The sequence below is a fragment of the Patagioenas fasciata genome, chromosome 23 (assembly GCF_037038585.1).
Source record: "Patagioenas fasciata isolate bPatFas1 chromosome 23, bPatFas1.hap1, whole genome shotgun sequence".
Taxonomy (NCBI): domain Eukaryota; kingdom Metazoa; phylum Chordata; class Aves; order Columbiformes; family Columbidae; genus Patagioenas; species Patagioenas fasciata.
This window is the reverse complement of record NC_092542.1, coordinates 5,423,422-5,444,485: the sequence shown is the minus strand read 5'-3', so window position 1 is coordinate 5,444,485 and position 21,064 is coordinate 5,423,422. Positions and strand designations below refer to the sequence as shown.

At 54.1% G+C, this 21,064-nt stretch overlaps 2 protein-coding genes across 4 annotated transcripts in view; both read left to right on the top strand.

Annotated features, from left to right (window-relative positions):
• Nucleotides 1-3,986, top strand: part of IGSF21 (immunoglobin superfamily member 21) — a 41,338-nt gene extending 37,352 nt beyond the window's left edge. The window contains exons 5-11 of one of the 3 annotated variants that reach the window (XM_071798506.1): nucleotides 424-539; nucleotides 794-1,241; nucleotides 1,885-1,970; nucleotides 2,606-2,637; nucleotides 2,737-2,929; nucleotides 3,025-3,063; nucleotides 3,732-3,986. In XM_071798506.1, coding sequence (XP_071654607.1) covers nucleotides 424-539; nucleotides 794-1,241; nucleotides 1,885-1,970; nucleotides 2,606-2,637; nucleotides 2,737-2,929; nucleotides 3,025-3,063; nucleotides 3,732-3,764 — 947 coding nt within the window. In that variant the 3' untranslated portion in view covers nucleotides 3,765-3,986. Of the gene's footprint in view, nucleotides 1-423; nucleotides 540-793; nucleotides 1,242-1,884; nucleotides 1,971-2,605; nucleotides 2,638-2,702; nucleotides 2,930-3,024; nucleotides 3,064-3,731 lie in introns of those variants that run through there. The other 2 variants (XM_065855145.2, XM_071798507.1) reach the window with 2 other exon arrangements.
• Nucleotides 3,987-11,031: 7,045 nt separating this feature from the next.
• On the top strand, nucleotides 11,032-14,742 carry KLHDC7A (kelch domain containing 7A). Its single transcript, XM_071798472.1, has one exon. The coding sequence runs from the start codon at nucleotides 11,283-11,285 to the stop codon at nucleotides 14,031-14,033; it is 2,751 nt and encodes a 916-aa protein (XP_071654573.1). The 5' UTR covers nucleotides 11,032-11,282; the 3' UTR covers nucleotides 14,034-14,742.
• Nucleotides 14,743-21,064: the final 6,322 nt, after the last annotated feature.

The window sequence follows — 21,064 nt, the reverse complement described above, 5'->3', positions numbered from 1 at the left end:
AAGGATGGGGATGCAAATAAGAATGAGGCTGGAGGTGAGGATGGGGATGAAGATGCAGATAGGGGTATAGATGGGGATGCAGATGGGGATGATATAGATGGGGATGAAGATGGGAACAGGGACAATGGGAGAGTGGAGATGAGAATGAGGAGGCAGATGAGGATGGGGACAAACATGAGGATGGAGACGGGCATGGGGATGAACATGAGGATGAAGATGAGGATGAAGTTAGGAATGGAAATGAGGATGAGGACAGACGTGAGGATGGGAATGGTGACAGGGATGGGGATGGGGACAGGAACAAACATTGGGATGCAGATAAAGATGAGGATGGGAACAGGGATGGATGGAGGTGAGGATGAGGATGGCGATGGGTGCGTGGTGAGGACACTGTGCCAATGCCCTGGCTCTGCTCCCCGGCAGCTCCCCCGACGTCCATCTCCGTGCTCGCGGCCGACACGCCGGCGCCCTTCAGCCGCTACCAGGCGCAGAACTTCACCCTGGTGTGCGTGGTCTCCGGTGGCAAGCCCGCCCCGCTGGTGAGCCCCAGGGGCTTATCTTTCATATACATACATGAATCAACCATAAAAATGTATGTATAGAGAATCTATTATATATATGTGCTGCTTTTGGGGGCTGAATAAGGCAAATAGATGTCTGCTACCCAAATCTTGCCCTGCAGCATCTTTCAGTGGGGACCTTGGGAAGGAGCTCCATCCGAAGCTCCCCAAGGGGTGCTGGGGATGTCCAGGGTGGTGACCGTCCCCTCACTGTCCCTTTTGTCCCCACACAGGTGTACTTCAAGCGGGACGGAGAACCCATCGAGGCCACCCCACTGCCGGAGCCGCCGGCCGGCACCGGAAACTGGGCGCCCCGTAACCTCCTTCACCGTGACCTGGATGACACCAAGGTCCCCAAATCTCTGGCGGGCGAAGGAGAAGTGGGAGGTGGCCAATCCCCGGTCACCATGGAGCCACCACGGGGCTTGGCTGCCGAGCGAGGTCCGGTCACCGAAATCATCCCCGAAACGGTGGTGAGCCGCGAGTTCCCGCGCTGGGTGCACGTGGCCGAGCCCATCTACTATTTCCGCCACACTCACGCGCCCGTCAGCGATGGGACGGTGGAGGCGCGGGCCACCCTCACCTGGACCCTCAACCCCCAAATCGACAACGAGGCGCTTTTCAGCTGCGAGGTCAAGCACCCGGCGCTCTCCATGCCCATGCAGTCTGAGGTGACGCTTGGTAAGGATGGTTTGGAGGGCTTCTTGGTTTTTTTGGCACTTTTTGCCTCTTTTTTTTGGCATTTCTTGACAAATTGCTCATCAACCACCTTAATTAGTGGGAGGTTGGTAGCAATGAGGGGGTCAGCAGGAGGCTGGCAGTCAAAAAGGAGGGCAGCAGTTCTCTTGCTAATAGAAGGCTTTCTGTTATCTGTTCCTCCCTCCTGAGCATTTAAGCTCTCTCCCAGCAACCCAAAAATAACCTAAATCCAGCATTTTCACACATTCTTCAGCCCCATGAGGCCAAGACTTTGATGGGTTGCTTTGCCGAGGTGCCCATCTCTATGGCTTCAAACCAACCTGCCTCCTCTTGACCCCTCTTTCTGAGCAGAGAGGGGCTCGATTAGGCAATCTGTCCTTCTCCATCATGCATCCCGCTACACTTGTCTCTCAATCTTGCAGGCTTCCCATTCATCCACCCGCAGGATCTTTGCCTTGTCTGTCAGTCATTCAGACGCCTGTCAGTTTGTCCATCAATCACCCAGCCACCAGCCGACCATCCCTTCACCACCATAGTTCATCAAACCGTTATTAAATCCCAACCAAGGCCACGCACCGCAACCCCTCGCTCGGTTCATGTCCCTCCTTGTCCCCTTCCCTTGCAGTGGCTCCCAAGGGCCCGAAGATCACGATGACCCCGACGAGAGCCCGCGTGGGAGACACCGTGCGGATCTTGGTGCAGGGCTTCCAGGTGAGCATCTCCATCCTTCCCCATGGCTGCAGGGCGATGCCGTCCCAACAAACAGCCTCACGGTTGGGCTGCTGGCCTTGGGTTGCATCCCAGTCCCTACGCTGATGCACGTTTAGATGAGGCTCTTAGGGACGTGGTGTGGTGCTAGATTTAGCTTATGGCTGGACTCAATGATCCTAAGGGTCTTTTGACCCTTAAAAAATCAAGACAATTAAATTAAACAGTATTTTGTGAAAACAGAACAGTTTCAGAACAAATATGAGGCCTTGGTACTTCTTTTAAAAATGTTTAAGCTTCAATGATTGTTTGCTCCTACCCTTACCTGCAGTCATGCTGAATAAAACTAGAGCTAAATGGAAGGTTAAATGTATTCACAAGGTGTTAATGTCTACATTTTATTATTTGCAGTCTCTCAGAGAAAGCAAAAGTAACTTCAAATATGCCAGAAACTGGTTTCTTGACCAACCGTGTTGCTTCAGCATGAACTGTACTGATTCATTCTAAAGTGCTCACAGTTGCTGACGACAAGAGGCTTTGTGTTTGGATGTGGCTTTTTGGTCCATGTAAAAACAAGTTTGAATGTTAAATATTTTCTGACACTTTGGAGTTACTGTTGCTCTTCCCATTCTCTTTAGGTCAACATATGGTTCATGGCTATACTGTACAGGTCTAAAATCTCTTCGCAAGAAGTAGTCTCTGATTCTATGATTCTTCGATTTTGGGGGTTTCCAGGGTTTTCTCACCCCACACACCCCTCTCCCCGCAGAACGAAGTCTTCCCCGAGCCCCTCTTCACCTGGACGCGTGTGGGGAGCCGGCTCCTTGACGGCAGCGCCGAGCACGACGGCAAAGAGCTGGTGCTGGAGCGGGTGCCGGCCGAGCTCAACGGCTCCATGTACCGCTGCACGGCCCAGAACCCGCTGGGCTCCACCGACACCCACACCCGCCTCATCGTTTTCGGTACGACCGCGCCACGGTGGTCACCCCATCCCTCCGCAAATCCTCGCTCATCTCTTCCACCCCCAATAAACTGTCTGGTGTTTCTTTCCCATTAGAAAACCCAAATATTCCCAGAGGAACAGAGGACTCCAACGGTGAGTGGTGGTAGCGCTGGGATTTCAACCTGAAATCCCCCAGGGAGGGGAGGACCATGCGGGAGCACTTCAGAGAGACCTGGGGGTTCAGCTGGAGAACAGGAGCTGAGCGGAGATCTTCTGATCTCTGAACTGCCTGAAAGGAGCTTGGAGCCAGGGGGGTCGGGCTCTGCTCCCCAGGAACAAGCGCCAGGAGCAGAGGAAACGGCCTCAAGTTGCACCAGGGGAGGTTGAGGTTGGATCTGGGAACAATTTCTTCCCCAAAGGGCTGTGGGGCATTGGAACAGGCTGCCCAGGGCAGTGCTGGAGTCACCATCCCTGGAGGGCTGGACAGACGGACATGAGGTTCTCAGGACATGGGGCAGTGCCAGGGCTGGGGAACGGTTGGACTGGATGATCTTAAGGGTCTCTTCCAACCAAAATGCTTCAATGGTCTCTCCTCACATCGCCCCAAGCCCTCGCCCTTGCAGCAGGGATGTCCTTGCACCCCAAGGGTCCCTGTAGCTGCTCCCCACAGCATCCCTGACCTGCTGTCCACCTGCACAAGCCCCAGAGCAAGTTTAGCAGGGTAATCCCCCCAAAGAAAAGGTGCTGACCACATCCTGCTTGAAGCCAAGCAGTGAGACGAGGCTCCTGAAACTCCTCATCCGTTTTCTTCTCCTGCCCAGGTTCACTTACCGGCCGCTGCGGCTTCAGACTAGTTTTGGTGCTCACCCTAACAGTGATCCTGGAGCTGACGTGAAGCTTCGCCTGCCTCTTCCTCCTCCTCCTCTTCCTCCGTACGGCTCCACCTGGCATTTACATTTCCATCAATTGGTTCTCTCGCTCTATCTTTTTTTTCTATACTATTTACAGTCTATATCTTTTTCTGTCTGTGTCTCGGCTTCCTCAGACAATTTAATTAAAAGGAAAAAGGAAGAAAACCTCCCCGTGTAGAAGTCTGTGCTTAGTGTTTTACCTTGTGCTGGGGTACCCAGAATCATTTTGGGGTGCCCAGGGGCTTTGCAAGGTCTTGGAGGGGAGTGTCTATTATGCAAGGGGCGGATTTCCCCAGGAAAAAGAATCCATTTACACCATTCCCACTGCACCGAGCTGCTCCAGGTCTCAGTTTCTTGGGGTAGGGACTGCATGTGTCACCAGCACAAGGGACACTGGGGACGAGTCTCACACGGTGGTGCTGGGAGCCCAAAATCTGCGGATCACTGACCTTACAGCCCGGGACTTTGGTTGGGGCAAATTGGCTTTTCTGGCAGCCGGAGCCGCACGCGCCGCTCGTCCCGGCCTGGACGGTCAATCTCTAGTGACAGGCGGCTCCCACCCAAAATGTCACCGCTCACACATGAGCGGGCAGCATGTGTCCCATGGCACAAGGCACCGGACCCACGCTTGGTCCATGCCACCCTCCCCATCCCTCTTAGCTGAGCGTTACCATGGAAACAGATAACGCGCCCAGATCCTGGCGCTACCCGGCGCATCCCAGGACGGTGTTAATCCTGCTGCACGACGGCTCTTTGCACAAAAACCAGGGGGTTTTGCCCAAATCCCGCCCACTGCTGGGGATGCCGATGGTTTTTTGGGGCTGTGTCCCCTCCCCGGGGTTCACCAAGAGCATCCAGGATCCCCAGGGGGAGCAGCCTGAGGAATGGGGTGTTCTCCTGCCTTTTCCTCTGGGAACTCTTAATCCTGAAGGATTAGCCAGCAGCTGTGCGGTGCTTCAGCTTTCCAAAGCCCCCAGACGGGTGCTAAGCATTATTATTACTATTATGATTAATTATTATTAAGCAGATTCAGTCCTTACCATGCTCTGTCGCCAACCTCGCTGCAAGCGATTTCCCGGCCTCGGAGGAGCTGAACAAACACGTGGCGGCTCAGGAGTTTCTTCCCATACACGCTAATTGGGGCTGGCAGCAGTGCAGGGGTGGATTGAGGGCTTTCTGGGATGGAGGAGGATCAGCAGCTCCGCTTTCATCCCGAAAAAACGGCATCTGAGCAGCCGGATCCCTTCGGACCAACTCCCCCCTCGACCACTCTTAGTGCTCCACCCTATTGCACTGACCTGGGCAAGAAGGGAAACTTGATTTTCCAGGTGAACCTTTATGCTTTACGGAAATCCATGTGACTCAGTTTACCCCCACGCCACCAAGCAGGCAGGAGGGACCCCGTCACAGCGCGGATGCTGGAGATGCTCCAGAGGCCTCATCCCAACATGATTAAACCACCATTAGGCCTTCTCACTTGGAAAATGGGGATTTACAGATGCCTAAACCTCCATTTAAATGCAAATGTGGCGATTTCTAGCCCGGAACCATGGAAATGAGCATTAGAGAGACAGTGCCAGTGCCAGCATCAACTGGTGCGATCTCAAGAGGGACGTGATGTCCCCATCCAGCAACTGGGAGGGGACCGGTGGGCTTGGAGGTCCCACATCCCAAATCCAGCCATGCAGGTGCATGTGGGATGCTCGGTGATGGATCAGGATGCAGGATGGGACCTTCTCAGCACCAAAATGACCTGGGACATGGACCTCTCCTCATTTTGAGCTGAGGTGCTGCCTGCTTTCCCAAAGTGTCCCCAAAAAGCCCAAGACGTGGGCGAGATGCCACCACAATGAAGCAATAATCCAAAAATCAATCGAAAAAATAATTGACCTTGAGGGTCTGTTCCAACCACAATGATTCTGTGAAAGAAAACATCCCGTGCCGGACTCTGCTGTCACCTCATCCTTCACCATCCCCATCCACCTGCCCCCAGGTAATTAGAACATCAATTAAAGCTCTGGTCCCCCCCTGTACCACACACGGTTGGTTGAGGACCTGCCGGTGAATAATGCAGGAGGCTGGAGGGGCAGGAGCTGCTGGGGTTGTTCCATTATTGATGAGCGATGACAGATCCGTGCCTGACATCCCGCCTAAGAGATATGATTAGCTCCTAAAAAATTAATCGCGCTTCTTAGGGAGCGAGGCGGGCTGAAAACCCCAAGGAGCGGCGTCAGCCGTGTTCCCTCATTTCGGGGGACTTTGGAAAGGTTTGAGTGAAATTCGGAGGAGGCAATTACATTCAATTAGAGTCACAAGCGCCGAGACGTCACCCGCTGCTCGGAGACGACACGGCTGCAACCCCCACGCGTCCTCCTTAGCGCGATGCATGGGTAAATGTACGTCTATACATCCACCAGCACAGAGCAGCCAGGAATGGATGTTGTGCCCTAAAGGTTCCACTTGAAAATCAGCGATTTCACCCCCCCCGTCCCACCCACAGTGCAATGAGTGGGTGACAGACACACGGATGGGAACACAGACAGATGGACGCATTGTGGGGACTAAAGGGACTGATCTTGCCCACGAGTGGGGGTGGGGCAGGGGTGTGAAATCGCTGATTTTTTGAGTGGGAACTTTGGGGTAAATATGTGGGTTTTTAAGGGGTTGTGCTGTAGGGTGCGGGAGGTGACAGTCGTGCATGGCAAGACAGAGTTGTGCGTCCGACCGGACACATGGACACTTGGACAGACAGAGGTCAGTTGTACGTACCACTGGACAGACGGACACTTGTACGTGCAGACAGACGGACAGACACCTGCCCAGATGGACACTCACCTCCTGCACCCTATAGCACAAACTGCCCAAAAATGGACATTTTGGTGCAAAGGTCCCACTCAAAAAAATCAGTGATTTCACACCCCCACCCCACCCCCACCACACCCCTGCCACACCCCTGCCCCGCCCCAGTGCAATGAGTGGGTGACAGACACACGGATGGGGACACAGACAGACGGACACACTGCGGGGGGTTGAAGGGCCCGATCCTGCAGATGAATGGGGGCGGGGCAGGGGTGTTGCAGGGGTGGGGCGGGGGCGGGGCAGGGGTGTGAAGTCGCTGATTTTTGAGCTGGAACATCAAAGGCAAAAAGGCCATTTTGGTGCTTTTGTGCTGCAGGGTGCAGGAGGTGAGTGTCTGGCTGGCGTCTGTCCAGCTGCACGTACAAGGGTCCGTCTGTCCAGCTGCACGTACAAGGGTCCGTCTGTCCAGCTGCACGTACAAGGGTCCGTCTGTCCGGCTGGATGTACAGCTCTGCACAGACAACTCCAACACTTGTATGTGCAATTGGACAGATGGACACCTGCCCAGCCAGACACTCACCTCCTCCACCTGCAGCACAAACCTCCCAAAAATGGCCTTTTTATCTTGAATGCACTGCTCAAAAATCAGCGATTTCACACCCCCGCCCCACCCCCACCACACCCCTGCCCCACCCCTGCCCCGCCCCAGTGCAATGAGTGGGTGACAGATACACGGATGGGGACACAGACAGATGGACACATTGTGGTGGACTAAAGGGCCCGATCCTGCCCACGAGTGGGGGCGGGGCAGGGGTGGGAGGTGTGAAATCATCGCTGATTTTCCAGCAGGAACTTTGGGGGGAAAATGTCCATTTTTTGGTGTATTTGTGCTGCAGGGTGCAGGAGGTGAGTGTCCGGCTGGTGTGTGTCTGTCCAGCTGCACGTACAAGTGTCCGTCTGTCCAGTGGTACGGACAAGTGTCCGTCAGTCCGGGTGGATGCACAACTGTCCATCTGTCTGGACACACACGGCACCTCCTCCATTTCCCCAGCACAAACCCCCCCAAAATGGACATTTTTTCCCTCAAAGTCGCTGCTCAAAAATCAGCGATTTCACACCCCCGCCCCACCCCCCACCACACCCCTGCCCCACCCCCACTCATGCGCAGGATCGGGCCCCTCAGTCCCCCCCAGCCTGTCCATGTGTCTGTCTGTGCCCCCACCCGTGTGTCTGTCACCCACTCATTGCACTGGGGCGGGGCAGGGCTGTGAAATCGCTGATTTCCCAACAGGACCTTTGCAGTAAAATGTCCATTTTTGGGCAGTTTGTGCTGCAGGGTGCAGGACTGAGTGTCTGGGCAGGTTTCTGTCCGTCTGTCCATCTGTCCAGCTGCATGTACAAGTGTCCGAGTTGTCCATGCAGAGCTGTATGTCCAGCTGGACATCTGTACGTATGTCTGGACAGACGCCAGACGGACACTCAACTCCTGCACCAAAGCACAACCCTCCCAAAAATGGCCTTTTTATCCTGAACGCATCGTTTGAAAATCAGCAATTTCACACCCCCACCCTGCCCCCGCCACACCCCTGCCCCGCCCCCACTCGTGGGCAGGATCGGGCCCTTCAAACCCCCCGCAATGTGTCCGTCTGGCTGTGTCCCCGTCTGTGTGTCTGTCACCCACTCGTTGCACTGGAGTGTGGTGGGGGTGTGAAATCGCTGATTTTCCAGCAGGACCTTTGCAGCAAGATGTCCATTTTTGGGCAGTTTGCGCTGCAGGGAGTACGAGGTGAGTGTCCGGCTGAGTGGGCATCTGTCCATCTGTCTGCATGCACAAGTGTTCGTCTGTCCAGTGGTACGTACAAGGGTCCCTCTGTCTGTCCAAGTGTCCCTGCGTCCGGTCGGATGCGCAGCTGTCTGGACACACAGCCCCTCACCTCCTCCAGCAGACAGCACAATCCCTCAAAAATGGACATTTTGCCCCAAAGGTCCTGCTGGACAATCAGGAATCTCACACACCCCCCCAGGGATCCTCCTTCATTAACCCCGCAGCTCAGGCTCAGCGTCGGGCTCTGGTCCCCCCACCCATCTGTGAAAACAACAGCCCCCAAGGCCAAAAACCTCCTCACCTGCCCCTCTGCTTCATATTTGCCCTCCCAAGGTCCATAAAAACCCACAGATGACGGGGACAACCGCGCTCATCCTGGCACACGCACAGAGCCGGGGTTCTGGCAGCCACCCCAGGATACAGCGCATCCTTTGGGATATTGGGGTGGGGGAACCAAAGCAGGGAGGCTCCAGCTTGCAGGGCCAGGAATGTCAGCGGGAGTGACCGGGAGCGTCACCCGGTGCCTCCCCCACCTCCTTACGGATCCGTGACCGGGTTCACATGCCGCCAAGCACATGCATAATTCATCCTCACCCGCTTCTGAACACGAGGATCTTGGCAGATCTACCCGCAGATTAAAAACAGCGGCAGCGAGAGATGGAGAAACCCAGGGGTCACAGACCCTTTGCCAGTTATCCAAGCCCCGAAACTCATTCCCGACCTCGATGTGTTACCCCAATTCCAGCCTCAATGCGTTACCCCAATTCCAGCCTCAGCTTTGGGTCCCTGTGGGTTTGCAGGCAGGAGGGGTACGCCTTGCCCAAGGCTTTGGCTGGGTCAAGCCCACCAGTGATGGAATTTTGGGTGCCCATGTCAATTAGGATGGAGAGGAGCAGCTGGGGGGGGGTTGGCTGGTGTTGCTTTGATTTGGGGCTCAAGCTCGAGATACAGCAGAGTGGGATGCGTCCATCGGCTCTTAATCTAAATATCCCGGTTCCCTGTATCACCGTACAAGGCGACATCTTCTCAAATACTGTAACCCCCCCAAAAAACTACTGGTGAGGTCTCCCTGTTCACAGTAGGGATATATATGGGGGTCCCCAGCTGCCAGGCCAGCACAGGAAATTCACCCCTCTGCTGCTTTTCCATCCTCTCTCTATATATATACATAAATATCACACACTATTTAGCACATGGTTCTCCACCTAACGAGCATCCCTGGCAAATGTAGCAGTAAATAAACCACCAGCCCCGTGCCCTTTGGCACCGCCACGGTGAAATTCAGCATCTCGACATTGGCAGGAGGACATTTGGGTGCTGCAGCTGCTGTGATGGTGGGGAATGTGTCCCAAGGAGGTTCAGATGCTGCTCCCCATCACCAAAGGTGGTACCTGAGGTGGTTTGGGTGGCTCTGGACACTGGGTACAAGTTCACAAGCACCCACCACCCACTCGAGACCTCATCCCACCACCCTGCCCCACACCGGCAGCACCCATCGCACCCACACCTCATGCAAGGAGCTGATTCAGCATCCCCTGGGCTCGTTTCTCCTGCAAATCCCACCAGATCAGGACCAAGCGAGTCCCTGTACACAGACAGGAGCAGCCACCCACCCCCACCCACGATCAGGATGTTTCTTCGCTGGTTTAGGGCCTCGATTCTTTGTGCATCTCTCAGTATGCGAGATGTTCCCCTCGGGGGAAAAGGAAATTAATTTTCTCCCTTTGAATTGAGCTCGCTGAGCGGTGGTTGCAGAGGGATGGGGGATGAGGGATGGGGGATGAGGGATGGGGGATGAGGGGATGAGGGACGCCATTCCCCAGGCCCCCTCCTTGCCCCCCGCTGCGGTCCAGGCGTGGGGACCCAGCTGCCTCAGGGACAACGGGGATGACAATTCCCCTAAATCTTTGAAATTCAGATCAGAGACGCATCCCCAACATCTCTCCAGGGGGACGAAGAAGCAAGCGCGACACTGTCTGGCATCCTCTGTGCCTCAGTTTCCCCACAGCGACTCCAGTCCCTGCAGACATCCCATGCGCAGCAGCAAATCCCTTTGAAACCATAACTCGCGCCTCTCCCACCCCAAATTTGTTCCCAGTCGTGACACATTTGTTCACTTCCCTTAGCTCATCCCTCTCCCCACGCACAGGGATGCGGGTCTGAGCACATCAGCCACCAGCTGCAGTTCCATTCTGCCTTCATTTCCTCTTCGCTGCCACGTTTTCCCCCTCCCAACGCCCCCAGCACCTCTTCCACCAGCTCTTTATTCCCCTGCCACTTCCACGCTGGCCTCAGAGAGACCCCGAGGAGCTTTCGGGCTATTCCCTGTCACCCCTCGTTAACGAGCGTGCCACTAACGAAGGCCGCCGAATTAGTCACCCGCCTCTGCCGCCGAGCAGCTGCTCAGTGTCGGACCGAAGGTTTGTTTCTCCATCCCTGCACCCAGGAAAAGGGACCTTTCCCAGAAAACACACAACCAACCAACAAAACTTCATTTTCTCTTTCCAGTGCACGATCCCTTTTTAATAGCAAAAAAAAAACGGAGGCAGCACCATCGGGCTGCTCAGCGGATACTTTTCCTCCCTTTGTGCTGCTTTTCGCTGTTCTTTGAGCCTCTCTGTTTCCCAGGCTCTTTAATAAAGCCGGCTCTGTGCCGCCAGCGCTGGGCTGGACCTTTTCCCCGGAGCCCAACCCATCCCCAAACATGCAAAACTCATCCGGAAAGCTCCTGCCAACTTCACCTTCTCAAAGTCACCTTGCCCCAAACCTTCACATCCACGCTCCGGGCCGGCTCAACAATCATTAATCAGCTTCTCCGCGTTCCAAGGGATGGAAAAATGCCCCAGCGGGTAACGCCGCCCTGGCAATGCGACATGCAGCTGGCCGGCAAGCTGGTCCTCTCCGCCGCCGCTCTGCTCCTCCTGACATGGGCCTTCAGGTTTTATAAATCCCGCTCGCTCGCCGGGGGGAAAATCCCGCTGGGCGACGCGGGAGGAGAGAAAAGGGAGAACGGAGCTTGGGATGGGGATGGGGACGGGGCGGCGGGGCTGCGGAGGAGGAGGTTTGGGGAGGGGGTGAGGAGGGGAGGTGGGGATGGGGACGGGAGCAGCGCTGGGATGCAGAGTTTGGATCCCCAGGGGGAGCGGAGAGGTGAGGAGGAGGAGGGTGAGGAGATGGTTTGGGAACCGGGGCTGGCGTGGAGGGGAGAGGGGGTGGACAGAAGGGGAGGCGAGTTGGGAAGTCAGTCAGGAAGAGGAATGGGAATTGAGATGGGGAGCGAACTGGGAAGTGATCTTGGAAATGAGTTGGGAACTGAGTCGGGAAGCAAACTGGGAAGTAAGTCAGGAAGAGAGCCAGGAATTGAGCTGGGAAGTGGTCCAGGAAATAAGCCGGGAATCAAGCTGGGAAACGACCTGGGAAGCAAACTGGGAAGTGATTTGGGAAGCAAACTGGGAAGTAAGTCAGGAAGAGAGCCAGGAATTGAGCTGGGAAGTGGTCCAGGAAATGAGCCAGGAATCAAGCTGGGAAACAATCTGGGAAGCACACTGAGAAGTGATTTGGGAAGCAAACTGGGAAGTAAGTCAGGAAGGGAGCCAGGAATTGAGCTGGGAAGCAATCATGGAAGCGAGTCAGGAAGAAAGTTGGGAAGGGAGTCAGGAATAAAGTCTGGAAGCAAACCAGGAACAAAGCCAGGAATTGAGCTGGGAAGTGAGCTGGCAAGCGAGCCAGGAAGCAAACCAGGAACTGAGCCGGGAAGTGAGCTGAGCTCTTACATCCCTGGGGATGCAGCCAAACCCCTGAGCAGCCGCGGGGACAAGGACACACTGACCCCAAGCACCAGGCTGTCCCCTGGGGTTGCCGATGGCCCGATGGCAGTTGATGGACGTGCCCAAAGCACCGAGCAGCATTCAGCCAGCAGAGCCATTAAACGGGAGGCCAAGGGGCGCAGGGGGACAACCCGGACCCTCAGTGTCACCTCGGACCTGGGGCTAATGATGACAGTGAGCAACGTGGTGGCGGATGCCTCCTACTCTTTCTCCTCAGTGGCAAAGATCCAGGTGGAGGAGAACTACATCAGCAAGCGGCGGGTGGAGGACGGGGCCGAGCGGCCAGTCCCTGGTCTCAAAGGCAAAGTCTACGACTACTACGTCCAGTCCATCTCCCAAACGGTGTTGAAGAGGAGGTCTGTCCCCTACATCCCTCTGGGAACATCCCGGCGACGCAGCTCGGAGCAGGTCAATGAGGAGCTACAGAGCTTTGCAACCAGGGACCCTGACCCAGTTTTGTCAGTGTGGGATCCCACCACCCCCTCCATAGTTCCACCACCTATGAGGAGTTTGGAGATGTCCCCTGAGCCACCATCTCCTGGCCGCAGGGACAGCATCCTCCACATCGCCGACAGTCCCCACCTCCAGCTGCCCATGGAGGGTTTTGGGGGCACGGAGCCACCCAACACGCCACCTGCAAGCCCCCGGCCAGGGCTGGTGGCCAGTGCTGACCTCTTCCAAATGCTACCACCCACCCACCTGGACCTGGGCAACTGCTACGAGGTCCTGCGCACAGCCAAGGCACAGAAGCTCAGCCACCTCCAGGAGGCCGCCTACAAGGTGATGAGCGACAACTACCTGCAGGTGCTGAGGACACCGTCCATCTACGGCCGCCTCAATGCCGGCGAGCGGGAGCTCATCCTGCGGCGGAGGATGAAGGGGAAGATGGTTGTGGCCGTGGCAGACGTCGACGTGCAGGAGCCCGGCCTTCTCACCAGCCGCCTGTGCTACTACGATGACAGAGGGGACCGCTGGTGTCACCTCTGCCATGTGCCACCAGAGGTGGTCTCCAGGGGTTGTGCCATGTGCAGCATGTTTAACTACCTGTTTGTGGTGGCCGGATGCGAGGGCACAGGCCGGGCGCAAAGACCCTCCAAGCGTGTCTTCTGCTATGACCCCCTGACCGATATTTGGAGGGAGATCTGTCCCCTGAACCAAGCGCGGCCTCGCTGCAAGCTGGTGGCCCTGGACGGCCACCTCTACGCCATCGGTGGCGAGTGCCTCTACACGGTGGAGCGCTACGACCCCCGCCAGGACCACTGGACCTTCACGGCACCCTTGCCCCACGACACCTTCGCCGTGGCCCACACGGCCACGGTGTGCGATGGGGAGATCTACGTGACGGGGGGCACCTTGCGCTACGTGCTGCTGCGTTACACCGCCCGCTCGGACAGCTGGAGCGTCAGCCCGGCCGGCGGCGGCAAGGACAGGACGGTTGACATGGTGAGCGTCAACGGCTTCATCTACCGCTTTGACGTCCACCGCAGCACGGGCATCGGCGTCTACCGCTGCAGCGCCAAGGCCAAGCTGTGGTACGAGTGTGCGGCCTACGCCATGCCTGACCCAGGTGGCTTCCAGTGCGCTGTGGTGGGTAACCTCATCCACTGCGTTGGCCGGTACTTCCATGTACGCTTGTTGGCCGACCACATCTCACCACGCTTCGGGACCAAGGAGCTGCAGCCCTTCCCATCGCCCCGCGGCAGCCTCCTCCCGGCCACCCTGGTGCTACCGGAGGGAGGGACGGTGCAAACGCAGGTTTGAGGAATCTGTGCTGGGGTCTCATGCGACAGAGGTGGTGGCTTAGACGTGACATGATGGTGAAAGTTGGTAGAAGAAGCCACCAACCCACATCGAACCACGTAGCATGGGACCAACACTACCAGGACAATGATACCCATACCTACCATTGAGCAGGCATCCTAGTCCCTGTAAGTAAGGAAGGAGACAAACTGCCCTGGAATAGTAAGAATAAACGGAGACTTGAAGACACAAGGAAGAGCAAAGCAGGAGCTGGGTGGACTCGTTTGCTTAGAGGTATTTAAACATGGGCGTGCTTGCTCAGATGCAAACAAACTGCGGCTCCCAGCTGTACGCTGCCTGATAAATTCCTGCTTTACACACAGGGCGTTTAATATTGACCTGAACATACAATAAACGGGGGATTTTGGGGTGGAGGTTGGATCCCTGAGGAGGTATCACCCGAAGATCAACCCCAATGGCATCAAGCCAATGTTGAGCATTCAAGGCTTGACTGCACACATCACCCCAGGGATCGAGGTTGGGGGCCAGAGGGAGCCAGAGTCTTATCTGTCACCTTAGCCTCAGCACGGAATAATTTATGCATATTGATAGGCACGTGAATGTAAATAGGCACCGTAGATTTATAGACAGCTGGTCTTAAATGAAATTAAAGGGAACATTTGGTAAAATTAACCGTGGGCTACCGTTGCGCATCATTTGGAGCCCTAGCCAAGCCTAATGGGAACAAAGAGGCCGACGCATGTTTTACATGGCTAATTACTGCGCGAACAGTGTCTCTGAGGAGGCAACCAAAAGCAAACCAGAGCCCTGGATGTGAACATCAGCCGCTTTTCCCCAGGTTTCACTGACCTCACTCTGCTGCCTCCATGTCCTGCCAAAAGCTTACTCCGGGTAATTGCGTTTTCTTCCCTTCTAGCCATTAGAGAAACAGCTCGTCATCCATCATCCAGCAGCCCCAGACGGACAAAAGCAGCTCCCAGACAGACAAAACCCTTGTAGCTGCCTCCTTGGTGGTAGCAGGTCATGAGCACAAAGTCAGGGATACGCTTGAAGGGCTTGGAGATTAGAGATGGTGCTGGAGCAGCCCATGGTATCACACATCTTGCTGCTCGTGGTGGTTTAGGAGAGCTTAGCTTAATGTTCTTTGAAATCACTCCCAAAAGGATTTATTCCTTCTCTCAGTCACTGCCTGGGAAACTCAGGTTTCTGCCTTCAAGGGCTTCCTATGAAGATCAGTGGCATCCACCCATGTAAGGAGACCTTGGGAGGCTTTGTTAATTAACCCTGCCTCTGAGGTTTGCTCGTTAGCCGTAGCATGTTGCATGGAGGGTGGGTGATGCACCCTGTCCCTGTGCAAAGCTGGGGCCTGGACTTCATGACCTTTGAAAGTCCCTTCCAACCCAAATTCTTTTGTGACTCTGTGATTCTAAAAGCTGCCCTGGCCCAGCCTCTTCCACCTCCTCCCACCCCAGGAGGACCACGATGTGCCGGTTCTGCCACCTCCTGCATCCCAGCATCTCACCCTGCCGGGATGCTCGGGCTGGCAAAGCTTATCAGTCAAAAAAAGCTCCTTATTATCATCATAATTATTATTTAACTCTTTGCTATGTAGCTACCTCCATAACCAGAGCAGCGAGCCCAACAAGACAGGCTCATAAACACTGCAACACATTTCCACTTTTCCCCCAGCAAAACTCAGGTACCGGCTGCTTCACCGGAGCAGCTCAGCCCCTTTCACAACCTGCAGAAAACCCTCTTGTCCCTGCCAGCATCTCAGTTTCGTGTCCTTCGGCATCCGCACCATGGCCGGCTGGCTGCTGGTGAGCAGAGGACGTGCCGGCCGGTTGTGAACCGGGCAGCTGGAGCCCTTCCAGGTACCAGTTTTATTTCTCTATTTCTTCCCCAGAAAAGCTTTCCTGCCATCCTGCCCTTCCCACGGCGCCTCTTTGCTTCCTCTTTGTATTCCACCTTTAACTCCTCGCTGCCAGGCTGCAAAACTCCAAACCCAGCAGCTTTTCCTCATTCCCCCAGCGTGGCGGCGAGCGATGAATAACAAGGACGGCGGGTGGGCAGCTCTCCCCGCCGCTCCTGCACTCTCCAATATTAACAGCAATTCGCCTGGGGAGGCAATTTTGGAGATTAAAAGCACCGGGGACATCCCGTGCCGGAGCACGGCTTGTTCTGCAGGGAAGGACAAGCAGGTTTGAAGCAAAAAGCATGTGGTGATCCCGTGGTTGACGGCAAAATGACTTTTGGCTGCAGTGAAAGAAAAACAAAGAGGAAAGGACAAATGCAAACTGATACTCAGACCTGGATGATTTCTCTTTTGCTTCCAAATACCATCACATGGGAGGAGTTTTGGGAGGGCTGGCAGGCATGGTGGCAACAGCCAACTCCTGCCGTCACCACCAGATCCCAGCCACTTATTCCCATCACCAGATCCCAACCACCGATTGTCAGCATTGCCAGACACCCACCTCTGTGTTTCTGCTGATGGGCAGCACCAAACCACGGGTTTGGAGCTCTTGGGATAACCGTAGAACCATTGAGCAGTTCCAGTGGAGCTTGTGGCATTTGCTGATCGGATCGGCAAAGCTGCCATAATTTACAGGGAAATGGGTTGGGAGGCGCAGTGCATCCTAATAAAACTCCATTCTGTGCCTTATGGACCTACAAACCACCCCAAGCGACTTTAAATAATGATAAATATCAACAAACTCAGGGGGTTACCTGGAAGGTCCTGCTCTTGGAAGCCCCTTCCCTTCCTGCAAGACCTGCGCTGGTTCAGGGACCACCAGGACTGGGTGCTGGAAGAGAAAATACAACCACCATCAGGCTCGTGAGAGCTGGGAAAACCAATTTCCACCATCCGCTAGCAATTTTTCCGTCCCTAGAATTCCCTCAGTGGTACCACCAAGGATGCTCTCCAGCTCCTGCATCACCAGCGCCTGGACCCATCGCTGCCCCCTGAGCCCCCTGTCTGGTCCATCCCCCCATAAGAAGGGTGCAAACCTCTAAACCGCGCTGCTTTGCAACCAAATCTAACCTTTGCATTAAACTCTGTATTTTTTTTTCCTAATCAGGAAGACCCATTATCTACCCCCGACACGTTTATTTAGGCAATTACATAGTTTAATGTACATTGATTCAGATTCTTAATTTTTACATTTTTGATTATGGTAAAAAAAGGGCGAGTGACGCATTTCTTATTTGCTGGGTGCTGGTTTTTCCTTCGCAATGTACTGAGCTGCATGCGAATGGAAATTGGAAGTCAATTAAAGAAGTGCAAAACCAGCATTTTAAAAATCCTTTTTATTAGTTAAACACAGCTACCTTCAATGTGGCGGCTACAGCAGGATGGGAAAAAAAAGGCAAAAAAAGTAAGCTTATCCAAGACATGTTTTGCATTTAAAACCGACACGATACATGAAAGAAATATTAAGCGTAGCGAACTGACAAATTAAGTATCTTGTTCCTGACAAACGGGAGCAAAGTCGTGTCAGTGGTTGAGCTGCCGAGTGGGAATTTAAAGCCAGGGGAAGGGCAAGACCCACTGCAGCAGTTCAGGGGGTGGAACAGCTCGACTTCCAGCTGTGGTTTCTCCTAAACCCTATGGGGAGTTGCCTATAGTACCATCTAGGCTGCTATGGGCTGTGTTGCCATCGGAAGAGCCTCCATGAGATGTTTAAAGGCAAGGAGAGAGCTCCTGCCCTCTCCCACTCATTTCTTCAGCTCTCTGCACCCAATCATGGAATAGTTTGGGTTGAAGGGACATTCCCAGGTCCCCCAGTGCCACCCCTGCCATGAGCAGGGACATCTTCACCAGCTCAGGTTGCTCAGAGCCCCGTCCAGCCTGGCCTGGGATGTCTCCAGGGATGGTTCATCCACCACCTCTCTGGCCAACCCGAGCCAGGCTCTCACCACCCTCAGGGCAACAATTTCTTCCTCATGTCCAGCCTGAGTCTCCCTCCTTTAGTTTAAAACCATCACCGCTTGTCCTATTGCAACAGGACCTTCTGTAAAGTCTGTCCCCATCTTTCTTATCAGCCCCTTTTAAGTCCAGAAAGGCCACACTAAGGTATCCCCAGAGCTTCTCTTCTCCAGCTGAACACCCCAGCTCTCTCAGCCTGTCCTCCCAGCAGAGCTGTTCCAGCCTCGGATCCTTTCTGTGCCTCCTCTGGCCGCTCTCTAACAGGTCCATGTCTTTATTTTCCAAGCCAACCACCCACACGCAACCACCAGCAACCCCTTGGTAGAACAAATCCTGGAGGCACCCACCTCAGCTTTGCTTTGCAATCAGGACCAACCCAGTTGCGTAGACAGGGAGCGGCACCCAAGCTTCATAACCTCATTTGCAAGCAGACTCTAATGAACAACAACACAACCCCATTGCTTGCAAGACCCAGACCCACTTGCATAGGACCAAAGGAACATTTCTTGGTGACAACCACCACCAGGCACCGCTCCGGGAACGTCAGCCAGCTCCTTGTGAGCACCTAGGGGTCAGCGCTAATGAAAGATGCTATCGGAGAGCCGGCAGCCGGCCAGACGAACGTAATTAGCGGTATTTGCGGAAGATGAACTTTGGCGAGGACGAGGGGGATGGGAACACATCCCCTTGTGATCATTTTGGGGGAAAAACACGGCCATTTGGAGGCCTTCCAAGCTAGAATAACAGCCTTGCCAATGACTATTTAATTAAAACCCACACGGCGTTCGAAGGGAGAAGGGCTGCGAGTGAATAAGCACGGTGATAAAATATGCATCGACTCCAGCATAAGTTCTCCCTCCCCGGCACAAGCCTTTGCTTAAACCCTTGATGCTTTTTGATTCACAAGCTCCAGCGAGGAAGGAACATTTGCCAGCCACTATTTCCATCCCGCCGGGAGTTTTTCCGGAGGTTATAGCCGTGCGGTAGTTTAGGATGTGTCAGCGCTGGCATCATAAACACAGATCAGAAACACTATAAAAAAAGGAGACAAAAAAGAGCCAAACCCACGCTGGATGGAGTTTAGCATCCTGTGAGCTCAGGCCAAAGGTGAATTATTTTTCCGTTACTAAAATAAAATCAATAAAGCTCATTTTTATTTACAGAAGAGCCCAAGACGGGGAGAAAGGAAAACTCCTCGAGTTGCAGAAGGAGGACTGGGGTGTTTATGGTTTTCAGCTGATTTTCAACCAAAACCACAAGGGGCTGGGCAGTGATTTCAAGGAAAAAAACAACAGTAATTGGGTTCTTCCCAGCTGCTTTTCATGGACCTTATTGAAAATATCCCCAAGTCCCCTAGAGGTGCCAACCCTGGGGTGAAAGCCCTTGCCCCAACCTCTCAAGAAGCTGCCATCTAGCCAAATAAAACCTCATTTATTATTATATCAGCTGTTTCGGTTCATCTCCTTATCCCACCACCAGCCAGCCCACAGAAACCAGATCCACAATGTGACTGCCATTGCCGCAGATGCTGGGTTTAATCCCAGCTTAAGGATTTTGCAGACATTGTCACTAGTTAGGAGGCGCCAGCAGCAAGAAACCCTCCCTCTAAGCCGCACCAACAGCCCCTAAATACAGCGCATGCACAAATGTGATGCAAGAAAATTTGTTGGTGAGCTGTGCGAGGTCACTGCGATGCTTGCAGCAGAAAAGCTCCCGGTCCTGTGCTTCTAGGTCCTGCTCAGACCCAGCTTAAAGCCCAGGGATCTCAGGAAAACCCCTTTGCTTCCAACTTCTCCACCTCCCATGGGGATTTTGCATCCCCAACGTGGACCTCTCCATGCTGTACCTGTTGTTTAAACCCTCAGCTCTGGGCACAGGATTTTTCACCCTTTTCATCCCATTCTCATGCTTTATTTATAGGCAGGAGGCGACAAAGCAGCCGGTGACATAGCCCAGCTTGGAGGTGACCAGACTGGCCATGGCTGATAAAGGGCTTAGGGACGGTGCCAAGAGCCAGCAAGGCCCCGGGAAGGGTCCCAGAAGGGGGACACTGGCTCCATCCCATGGAAAAGCCAAGTCTAGAGCAGCTCAGGACCAACAGCAAGGACTTAGGGAGCTCTTCTTCTCTTCCTCACCCTGGGGGAGGAAGAAGATGATGCTGGAGGATGAAGATGCTGGAAGATGTGGCAGGAGAGTTCCTTTTCTCACAAGAGCATCAGTCCCCACATCAACCCTATCAATACCTGACAGCTGCCAAGAAAGCAGCCGCAAAGCCAAAAAAATATAAAACTAATATAATTATGAATGGATAGAGATGTTTTCCATGTCGGGAAGGAACCGAGCGACTGGATGCTGCGGGGAATTAACACCCCAGTGCGGCTCGAGAGCTAAAAGCCAACGGAGGCGGATGCAGGAGCATTTCAGGAGCTGCATTTTGGGGCCGAGGGGGTTAATTTGCCGCGGCGATGGATTTTCGGTGCCGCCGTCAATAAACAGGGCAGCAATTATGTTACATTTCTCTGATGGCTGCGGATCTTTAGAAAAATCAACACGAGAGCAGTTTGCTGCATCTCGGTGCCACACAAATTCGATCCATCACGTTGCTCACGGCTCAGGCGTCTCAGCTCTGCTGCCAGTTCGGGTTTGTCGGGGTTTCTTTAAACCTTCAATAAAAAGGTTCACATCGGTTTCACGCCACCGCCACCTCCTCGGTTTCAGCTGGAGGTATCCAGGTTTACAGCCCCCTCTCTAAGGATAAAATACCTGCAACGTGGCTTTTTTAACAGCACGCAGTAAATCAAAATCAAAATATTCACAGGGAGAATTAAAAAGCTCAGACTGGAAACAGGTTTACGCTTGGTTTGGTAACAATAAAGCCTCTTCTCTTCTCTTTTTCCCTCCCCAAAACTTTAGCGAAAGACCTTTTCCGTCACAAAGCAGCACTGTTTTCACTCATAATGGGCACTCTTACCACTGCAAACAGTCCTAAAATATCCACAGGTGGAATTTTGCATCAAACCAGGTGAAAAAATAATTCTCCTTTTTTCCTCTTTTCAAGTTCCCAGGCAGCAAATCAACCCAAAACCCAAGAATTCCGCAA

What these genes read in the sequence shown, in the direction of transcription:
- KLHDC7A (XM_071798472.1), top strand. Translation starts at nt 11,283, where the DNA reads ATGCCCCAGCGGGTAACGCCGCCCTGGCAATGCGACATGCAGCTGGCC.